The sequence below is a fragment of the Spermophilus citellus genome (assembly GCF_964194105.1).
Source record: "Spermophilus citellus genome assembly, chromosome: 3".
Taxonomy (NCBI): Eukaryota; Metazoa; Chordata; class Mammalia; order Rodentia; family Sciuridae; genus Spermophilus; species Spermophilus citellus.
Genome location: NC_138184.1, coordinates 85,493,281 through 85,504,414, shown reverse-complemented (window position 1 = coordinate 85,504,414; position 11,134 = coordinate 85,493,281). Strand labels below are relative to the sequence as shown.

Here is an 11,134-nt window from a genome sequence, read left to right as displayed (position 1 = left end):
CTGGCCCATTTGGTTCCTGGTGAGGCCCTCTTCTTAGTGATGCTTTCATGTGGCAGGGAGAGAGAGAAGCAAGCTTTCTCAAGTCCCTTCTTATAAGAGCATCAGTCCCATGCTAAGATCCCCACCCCTATGCTAATTACCACCCCAAATCAGCATCTCTAAATACCATTACAATAGCTATTAGGATTTCTTTCTTTCTTTCCTCCTCTTCTTCTGTACTGGGGATTGGACCCCCAGGGTGCTCTAACTCTGAGCTGCATCCTCAACCCTTTTTAGTTTATGAGACAGGGTGTCCCTGAGTTGTCCACGCTGGCTTTGGGCCTGTGATCCTCCTGCCTCAGCCTCTTGAGTTGCTGGGATTACAGGTGTGTGCTGCTGTGCCCAGTGATGATTAGGGTCCCAACATGGGACACAAACCTTAAGTGAGGTTAAGCATCTTTTTAAAGCCAGTCTGGCCTATTTTTGTACACTGTCCAAGTCCTTTGTTTTTTTGCTCTGGAGGCCTTTAAAATTTTTTCTACTATTCCAGCTTCCTGAAAAATGACAACTTGGTGAACACTGTGTAGGATGAAGTTCTCCTGGGATGTAAATAAATGAAATCTGGATATGATGGGCCATCACACCATCTAATTGCTCAGCCCAAGTAACAACACATACGTTGATGAAGTGTTTCAGCTCCCCCCCCTGCCCCCCCCCAAACACTTTCATCAATGGTATCTTAATAAAAATTCATGACATTGGCCTGAGGTCAGCAGGTCAGCAATTAGGATCCCTTTTTTGACAGATTAGGAAATGAAGCTCAGAAAGTTAAACCCTGTTGGTCAGATTAACATGACCAGAGATGGCAAAGCCAGCTAGTGGCATCTTTCCTGAAGGCTTCTGAATTCATGTTTGGGCTTGAGCCACACCATAGCTGTGAGAGCTTGGGGATGTCATTGCACACCTCTGAGTTTCCTTTAGGACAGTCTAAGGATAATAACAGTATTGAGGTGGTTGTTTTGAGGATTATATTAAATGATGTATGTATATTCCTCCTAACATTGTCCCAGTGGGTGATGACAGTGTCAGCCATGGTAATACATACTTTAACCAGCTCTTGTGTCTTGCTTTAGCAGTGTTTGAGGCAGTTCCAAAGCTCAATTTATGTCTCAAGATTTCTCCCCTTCCTCTCTGTAAGTGGAAGTTTTCTCCTCCTCATCTTGAGGGTTGGGAGAGAGCCACCTCATACCAGCACTCCTCCGGATTCCCAGGTCATATACTTTCAGGAAATGTTGGTTATTGAATGAACGGAGCCAAGAGGGAGGGTCTGCTCTCAAGTAAGTCTGAGCACAGTACCTGGCAGTTACAGTAGATTCTGGCACACAGCAAGATCTCAGGAAACGTTTATGTGCAATGAATGAATGCACACACTAAGAGTGAAGGGCTCCAAAAAGCATTTCGGGATCAAATGCACAGCACCTCGTACCCATTGAGAGATCCGTGGGTGAGGCATATAAACCCAGCACAAGAGCTTGGCTTCGCTGTGCATGTAATGTGTTAGTGGGTTCGAATCCCGCGACCTCGGGCAAGTGACTTAATCTCTTTGTGTTTCAGTTTTCTCTTTGGTAAACGGCGGACGGCGGCGTGAGGTTTCGATAAGACACTCCCCAAAGCTCGCAGACCTGCTAGCCACAGGGAGCCCCTGCCACGCCGGCCAGCTTCAGCCAGGGCCCTGCGGTCGCAACGGGCGTGCCCAGGGTTTGCGGTCCTCGGCCCCCAAGGATCCGTGCCCTACAAGGGGCCGGGCGCCCAGGCAGGGCCCCCGCAGCAGCCCCCGGCCGGCAGTCCCCCGCCCGCGGAGAGCCCGGCCGCCCGCACTTCTTTCTCTCCCTGCCGTCTCCCTCCCTCTTCCCGGCCTGAGGATCCGCCGCGCTCGGCTCAGCAGCGCCTCCCGCGAGCTGCCGCCGCCGCCGCCGCCGCCGCTCCCGGCCCCTCCCCCGCCCTCCCCGCCCCCCCCCGCGCGGCCGGCGCCCGTCACGTGACGCAGCCCCAGCCAATGGCGGGCCGAGCCGCGGTCGGCGGCCGCCATTGCTGTCAGAGCGAGCGAGCCCGGGGAGGGAGGAGAAGCGAGGCTGACTGGGGAGGAGGGGGGGGTGGGGGAGGAAGAGGAAGGAGGGGACGTCGCTCGGCTGCCGGGGTCGCCCGCTGGCTTCGTCCGCACCCCCCCCTTCGCGAGTTCGCGCTCCGCGGCGGCGGCGGCTCTGAGGCGGCGGCGGCGGCTCCGGGGCTCGCCTCCCCTCACGCGCCGGCGGGGGCCGAGGGGGAGTCGGTGGCTGGAGATAAACAAGGCGGCGGCAGCGGCGGCGGCTGAGGAACAGGGAAGGCGGAGGCGGCGGCCGGCCCGCAGCGCCGGCCCGGCAGGCAGCGGCGGCCCTGAGAGGCGGGGAGGGCGCCGGGCCGCGCGGACAGCGCCCCCCGCCGCCGCCGGAGCCGCAGCCGCCGCCGCCGCCGCCCGAGCAGGAAGGAGCCGCGCGGCCGCCGCGGACCCCCCCGCCGGCCCGGGCCCGCCGTCCCCGGCGCGGCGTCGCCGCGGCGCCTCCCGCCCGCCCGCCGGCCCTCCCGCCCTTCTCCGGCGGCGGCGGCGGCCCGGCCGCCCGGCGCTCCTCCGCGAGGCGCCGCCGCCCGGCCCGGCCTCGCCTCGGACGCCTCGCTCCGACATGCCCCGCTCTGGCGGCCGGGCTCGCGGAGGATCATGACTGCGGCAGCGAACTGGGTGGCGAACGGGGCGAGCTTGGAGGATTGTCACTCCAACCTCTTCTCGCTGGTGAGTAGCCGGGCTGCGGGGAGGGGGCTGTGCCGGGGGGGGGGGTCCCCGACCTCCGCCGCCGACCAACTTTCTCCTCCCGCCGCCGGGACTTCGCCCCTCCCTCGCCTCTCCCCGCCGTTCGCCTCTCGCCGATTCTCCCCCTTTTGGATCGTCTCTCCCTCGCCTTGGATCCCATCCAGTGTTTATTTGGCTCTTTAAAAATCATTTGTGAGCGCGGCGCTCGGCGTGGAATTTGCATGTGGAAGTCTCAAAGCTGCGGATTCTGGGTCGCACTTCGAACGCCCACCCTCTGTTGCCATCACACTCCCCTTCTCCTCCCATTCCCCCCCCCCTTTTCCCCTAAATGTGGAAGGCTTTGCCTTGTGCTGCCCGCGCCTGCGATCAGCAGCCTCGTCCCCCCTTGTCGGATCGGCCGGCCGGTCGGCCGGCCGCTCGCCCGCCTGCCTTTTGAATTTTTTTTTTTTTAATTCCATAATGACACCTGCAATTTCGCTCGAAAACAGTTGATTGAATGCGATTGTGTCAGTAAAGGACTCTTGCGCCCGAAGCTCCCGCGATTGTAAACATGGACAGCCGCCTGCCTCTCGGGTCTTACTACGCTGGAGAGCCGTAAAGCCATTGCACCGAGCCGACGGAAGGTGGAGAAAGCTTTTTCTTCTTTCTCTCCTCCTGTGTCTTTTAAAAACTGTTTTCTCTATCCTTACAAATCCACACACACACAAAAAAGCAACAAGCTGGGCGGTTTGATAACATCGCTTTTATCTGCCTTCGCCTCTCGTGCTCTCTTCTCTCTGATAATTGACAACTTTTCCTTCGGATTTGCATCGCCTGCCTTAATCTTGAAGCAGTTAGGGTGTCAATTGTTCTCCTGGAAGCCTGGCACCCGACGACGGCGTCTAGATTCATTGAAATTAAAAATGTATAGGGCTCCAGCAACTCTTTCCTGGCGGTGGCAGTGACATTTGGTGGTAAATGCCATCTTTGCTTTTTATTGGGTCGTGTTACCTAGCTCTGAAAACATTCACGTTGTTAAACCTGGCGTTTAGACTAATAATTGCAGTGCGTGGTCTTTAAATATGTGCTTTGTGCATGAGTTACTGTATGTATAGCTATGTGCCTGGGAGAGTACGAATTTGTTTAAATATTGAGCAAAGATTTGTAAACAGATGTAAGGTAATTATGTTTCAAGCGTAGAATATAATTGGAAAATTGGCTGAATGGTTTATTTAATTTAGCCTTAAAAAAACTTTTAAGTTGTGTACCCTGTTTTTTTTTGGGGGGGGCTGTCTTTTGGAGATCAAGTATTTTGGAAGTTATTTTCGGTAACCCCTGCTGTAGATAAAAGCATTATTTCCTCTTAATCCTTGTTTACACTGGATAAATAATTTAGTGTTCAAATTGTAATTAGTTACATTTAATTATGGGTGGCATAAGATGGCTTTTTTTTTCCCCAAGTCTAGAGGAGAAATACAAATTCTTGCCAACTTTTCAAGTGGAAGCGTTATTTTATTAAATGTGTTAGTTTTTATGCACATAAAAAAAACCCCTTGATTTTTACCTACAAACACTGAATAGACATAAGTATCATTGCTTCCACTGGAGTAATATCAGGCTAATTTTTTAATCAAACATTTTTATTTAAAAATGTAATCTTAAAATTTGATAATAAAATTTGATTCTTCCTCGTAATTTTGTAGTAATTTTCCCTTGATTTTTTTTTTTCCTATGTGGGCATAAAACTCTTTGCCTCTTTTTTCCTCCCCCAGTCTATCATTTAGTATTAGGTTCAGGGACTTTCACAGATCAGCAAATGTATTGATTAAGGGGTATTTAAAATGGTTTTTGTTTGGTGGCCAGTGACTACATTGACACTTTTACAGGTAATTAAAATAACCAAGTAGACCTGTAATAGTGAGGAGAGACTCCCAAATTGCCATATATCATGCTGACTAGTAATAGCTTGTATATATGTGGCTAATTTGTATACAGTAAATTTTATTGACAAAGTAGCCAATCTTTAGGATCATTTTTTTAAGCTTAAATAAGGATGATAATGTTATAGAGCTGATAATGTTATAGAGCTGATAAAATTATAGATAATGTTATAGATACTTGAGATTCTTATGAAGGAACAGTTTGTAGAAGAGGATTCTGTACTTGGACTTTGACAGGAAACAAAGGTTTATGCTTTGGATATTTCTCCTCTAAACCTCTTTAAATCAAGAAATTGATTTTTGAATATACTTTTAAAAGACAATTACTTTTTAGATAGCAACTTTGATATGCAGAACCACAGAAATGCTTAGGTTTTTTTTTTAAAGGACTATAGAATGTTTATATTTCCTTGTATGTGGAAGGTGAGTTGGTGCTATTTAAAATTTATTTTTGAATCAGTTAAAGATCTGACTATTGTAAATTTTTCTGATTCCAAACTGAGAATTTTTCCTATTGTATACAGCAACAACCTAGACTATTAAAAATACATTGCATAGAATTGTCAATTCCAAAGGAGATATTATAATCACTTGTTATATAAGAACTCTTAACGTAAAAAATTATATATATATGAATATATAATATATGTGTGTGTGTATGTATTTGACCTGCAGTTTGTTAATTTTTTGGGAAAGTATTGTTTCTTGAGAATTTATCTAGAAATTTACCTTAGTGTAGATTGAAATATGAGCTAGAGATTAAAGTTCTGTATGGCAGTAATGACCCACCCACTTTCTATTACCTCAAGGTGGTCATTATGGCTTAGCAAAAGTTGATTGTGCAATCAGGTGCCTTAAGATTTTTGCTAGTTTTTTGCTTTGTTTTCAGATTTTCTACTGCATGGAATCAAATTTCCTGAATTCTCTTTTCAACCTCCATTCCCCTTTGCTAAGCTGTGAAAAATGCCATGGGTATATATGATTAGGTCATTGTAGGTGTTTCTCATTTTTACTGCTGTGAGATGTATAGCTACTGCATTAAATACATGCTTGGCTGTGCCTTTGTGACTTAAAACTGTTTTCTCATGCTGTTCATCACATTTCTGGATGACTTTTGTTATATATTCACTCGGTTATAATTCAGTTTAAGTGTGTTAAATCTACATTTTGGAAAGTGTAACAGTGCACCCTGTGGTATGTGAACTCACCCTTATGGGAAGACATAATTTCCAGATGTTAAGTGTATATTTATTTTTGTTTCTCTATTGAGATAGCATGAAGAAAGTGATTTTGTGCCCTTTAGCTAGATTAAGTATGCACTCTTGGACTTGAGGAGAGTCATCTCTGATTCTTAGATATTTGCTCCACATTCATATTGTTTTATTTGCTTACAGTCTTCCTTACTGTGAATAGTTGAGTGATGATCCCAAGTTCTTAGAGAATTAAAATACATGCACATACATTAGTATAGCTTTTTTATTGAGCAGCATTCATTTTATATTTGAAGCTTTTAAGATAATCAGATGATCTAATTTCTCTTAAGAGATTTTTTTTTCCTTTCAGAAAGGAAAGATAGTTGTAAGCATAGAAACTTTGAAATCTGTACTCTTGAGTGGGAGTCAAGTGGGGAGGACTGTCCAATGAAAGTAAGGAAAAGTGGGCTGGGGATGTGGCTCAAGTGGTAGCGCGCTCGCCTGGCATGCATGCGGCCCGGGTTCGATCCTCAGCACCACATACCAACAAGGATGTTGTGTCCGCCGAGAACTAGAAAATAAATATTGAAAATTCTCATTCTCTCTCTCTCTCTCTCTCTCTCTCTCTCTCTCTCTCTCCTCTCTCTTAAACAAAAATTAAAAAAAAAAAAGTAAGGAAAAGTGAATAATTTCTCTGATCTTTTAAAGTGCCAAAATACTATATACAGTATTTTTCATCCCACTTTGCAATTTTTTTTTATTTCTACATTAAGCATCTTTTGTTAGGACCATGCATTTTCTTTAGTGAAAATATTTGTAATTTGCTAATATGTGTTTTCTGTTCAGCATTTGTTGTTAGCACATGGTGTTACAGTATTTATATATTTTTAATAGCAATAATTGCCACCCGGTAATAGTTGCCATATTAACCTTCAATTGCTAGTAAATATTTTTAAGTACATAATAGACAGCAATTTAAGGGAGAGTGTAGCAGTTTACTGGACCATTTTAAAGAGCCATTTGTACGTGTGATGAGTTCATAATTTTAAAGAGAAAATAATGTACCTAGGACCTGTATGCTACAAATATTTTGTTGTGCTATTGCTTGAAGTGCTCCTTGGAAAGAAGTTAGGTTGGGTCTGTTTCTTTTTGTTTGTGAGAATAATTGGCATTGGAGTATGTTTAGGACAATAGTGTTTGTTGAGTTTATGCCAGGCGCTTATGTAGCTTATCATTTTCTTTGGAATGCTCAGGTCATTTTTTCATGAATGTATTAGGTATTTATTTGGAAGAAAATCTCTTAAGGAATTCCTTCAAATAACATTAAGTTATAGTTTTGGATTATATTAATTAGTTAAGGAAAAAATTGATTGATCTTTTTTGTTCATTGGCTAATTTAGCTTAGTTAATTGTGAGCTAATTGTATTCATCAAATACCTTCAGAGATCTCTGCTATCCTGAGATTAATAAAGATAAAATTGAGGTGAAACTCTTTATCTCAGTGTAAATAATGTTGAGATTGTTTATCTGGATTTTTTTAAATGAATAGTTCATTTAGCTATCAAAGTTTGATTCAAAGATAAATTAGATGTTTTTTGAAATATTTATTTTAGATAATAACGATAACAACAACAGTGTTGTCTTTCTTTAATTGTAGAAGTTCTGATTTTATTTTTTTTGAAAGAGGATGATTTATTTATTTCACAGGAGCTAGCCATTGAGAGAAATTAGACAAAGCTTATGAAAATAGTAATATAGTTGAATGTTAGGCATTGTTAGTGATCTGTGCATTGCAGCCATTTATTACAAACATGAAGAAAAGATTTCTTCAATATTGCTGTTAGTGCCATTATTAAGATATTTTTATGTACAAATCTGTTTTACAAACTGTGTGTTGTAAAACTGTAGTGTGGTTTACCAGGTTTTCTATTATATCATTTTATAAACATTTCTATTTCAAGAAATTACATTTAATGCATTGCAAAGTGAGGTAATTAGGAAACCTAAAATGTGCCTGTGTGGTATAGTTAAAAAATCTACAAATAAACACATCTACACATTGTTTTATAGGACTTGCTTAGAGTTCTAGAATTAGCCAATCAATATTTATAATGTATTCTTGGAGTTTAGGCCTTTTTTCCCCTCTTGAGTTGTTTTTACTTCTTTCTGATTCTGTTCATATAATTTCCTTTTATAGTATATTCTTTCGTTGTTTATTTGAAAGATTTGAAGGTGTTAGCTTTGTTCTGTTGGGGGAATTCACTTCATTACATAGGGGAAATGATATTCTATTAATCTTGGTAAATATTAACATAAACGAGGAATAGTAAATTCATACTCGTTTGCATGTATGAAATATGCATGCTTGCCCAATTTTTGTTTAGTGTACTCACTGTGTACATCAGCATAGTTTTCTATCCATGTTTTAGTTGATATAAAATAGTTCTAAATTCTGTTAAAATGTTGTGATTGATGTTTATTTCAGTGACAGTTCCCCTACGCTACTACATTGTATTGTTATTTTCCTTTTTTGAAGACTGTCATTTAGAACAGATTTTTAATCCTCATAAATTTACTGTAATAGTCCACCTTTAGGAAATTTTGTTTTACTTGTATTTATTTTAGCATGTTTTAGTTATTTTTGTAGAAGTAGAGTTTTCCTTTTTTTAATATTTATTTTTTAGTTTTAGGTGGACACAATATATTTATTTTACATTTATGTGGTGCTGAGGATTGAACCCAGTGCCTCGTGCATGCTAGATGAGCACTCTACCACCGAGCCCCAGCCCCAGCTCGAGTTTTCCTTTTTTAAGCTAATAAAATATCTGGATCTAGTCTTAAAAACTGACTTTTTTTTCTTAGATGAAAATTAGGAGAATCAATTATTTTATTGGCATGTCTGTACTCTGTTTTATTGTGTATGTTTCTGAATGTTTATTTTCTCACTCTAGATGAACTGTGGTAGATTACTGGAACTATATTTCTAGCCAGGGGCAGTGGTGCCTGTCTGTAGTGCTAAGTGACCCTGGAGGCTGAGGAAGGAGGATCCCAAGTTCTATGTCAGCCTAGGCTAAGATTTCAGGCTAGTGAGACCCTCTCAAAGTAAAGAATTTAAATGTAGCTCACTGGCCAAGTGCTCCTAGGTTCAATTCCCAGTACCGCAAAGGGGAAAAAAAAATCATCTATTTCACAGTATTTCTGCTACTGTGAAGTAGCACAGTGCTGGTGACAGCTTTCTACACTTTTTACTTTTTTCAGTACAGTAAAATTCTACTACTGTTAAAGGATCCTTGTAGGTTAATATTAAAATTTCATTTATTTAAACTAAAACTTAATTTTAGTTTAAATTTGTAGCTCTAACTTAACAACTGGAAGGGTAAAGAATCTTGCAGGTGAATTTTCTTTTTTTTAAAGGGTAAAGTAAAGAATCTTGCAGGTGATTTTCTTTTTTTCTTGTAATTGGTTATATTGGACATTTATTTGATATTAAAATTAAATTTAAGAAAAATATTTATTTAAAATAAACTATGGATAGAATTTTTAAAATATTGAGTGGAAATTTAAAAAAAGGTCTCTTAAACTTTATGAAAATTACTGTGCTCTTTTCCCCTCCTCCAGAGACCATTGATCAATTTTATGAGGAAATATTTTTTGAGGATGCATGAAGCTTCTTCTTATTTCCAGATTATTTCATTAAATAAGGAAGACGCTTAAGTTACCTCTGAGTTTAAGAGCTAAAATAGGTATACAAATAGGTATGACAGAGTGTTGGCCATTCTCATGATTGAATCTTAGTGTCCTGAAGAGAAAGAAGGGAAGAACAGAACAGTGAGACATTTGGGACAGTTTTGTGCATGCATGTATGTCTGGCACAGTTCCACTCATTTTTTAAAATAGTTCAGATGTCGCCTCCTCTGTGAAGCTCTCCCCCAGGCAGAGCTACTCACTCAGGCTCCTGTAATGTACCCTGACAGGTAGAGGAACTTCCGAAGGGCAGAGGCCCTTTCAGTATTTGGTGTTCATTAACTCTTTGCCAAATGAATGACTATTATCTTCTCCATTCTGTAAGGGAGTTTTCAGTGCCCATTTGGGTTCTGATCATAAAATGCTGTTTTTATTTTTACTTATTGATATTTAGTTCTGTCTTCTGAATATGTATTATCTAGGCTGAATGTGCTGCAGCTTGGCAATATTTTAGATTAGTTCTTGAAAATCTACATTAGGGAGAATGCCAATTGATCATGAGATGTGTTCTTATCATACCTCAAAGGAATAGGAGTTGAGTTTGTGTTGGATTTTCTGTAGTAGGCAAACTATAGATTTTGGAATCTGTTGGAATTTTGTTTGGGTCTTAATCCAGAATTCCTTCCCTTTCATTCTTTAGCTGGATAGGGGGACTATCATTCAACTTTTACTTATAAGATTACTTTTTCTGAGCCCTGTAAAACGGGCAATGGATTGGTAATAGGGAAATTGAGTTGTCTTCTAAATTTTACTAGTAACTAGCCAAGTCAGGTTGGCTATGTAATGATTCTGTGCCTCAGTTTCTCAAACATATTGGAAATATGGAGGGCAAGAGGTATGAAAAAAATCACCTCGAGTACCTTTTAAGGATGACTAGATAATGTTCTTTCATAAAAAAAGATGTCAAGGGAAGTTACAGAAAAGCCCCAGGCTGTTAACCAGATAGTTGGAATGAATTAACTTGTTTTAAGTATAGCAATTGTGTTGTAATTGTACTTTTTGTATTTTTGTACCTTTTTTTGAGATAGCTGAGGATTAAATTGAAGAACTTCTTGTCTTTTTCCTTATAAATAAGCCGTGTTTGAGAAGAAAAACTTGAACTTCATCTTTAGATGTTACAACTTTTCTTTTGTGTGTATGATCTTTAAGGTGTTGGGAGATGTTGCCACACCAACTCTGAGCTATAATTGACTTGAGACTAGGAATTGAACTGTGGCTCTTATTTGGTAGTTTAAGCTACTAATTCCTTGGCAGCTTTGGAGTGCTCTTTGAACTTTAAATAGCAGTTCTATTAACATTTTGTGATTTGTCTCAGGGAATGTCAGAAATAGTACTTAATAAATATATTTGTCTTCTAAAGACCAAATCATGTTTTAGTCTGACACGCATGTCACAACCCTTACTGTGTTTTGAACAGAGAGAAGTCAACTACTGGCTAATTTTTCTTTTCCGTTTAA

The 11,134-nt window shown here is 41.3% G+C and overlaps 1 protein-coding gene across 2 annotated transcripts in view; it reads left to right on the top strand.

The window, feature by feature from the left end:
- Positions 1–2,670: 2,670 nt before the first annotated feature.
- Positions 2,671–11,134, top strand: part of MED13L (mediator complex subunit 13L) — a 303,689-nt gene continuing 295,225 nt past the window's right edge. For both annotated transcript variants that reach the window (XM_081284952.1, XM_081284951.1), the window contains exon 1: positions 2,671–2,803. In XM_081284952.1, coding sequence (XP_081141078.1) covers positions 2,732–2,803 — 72 coding nt within the window. In that variant the 5' untranslated portion in view covers positions 2,671–2,731. The remainder of the gene's footprint in view (positions 2,804–11,134) is intronic.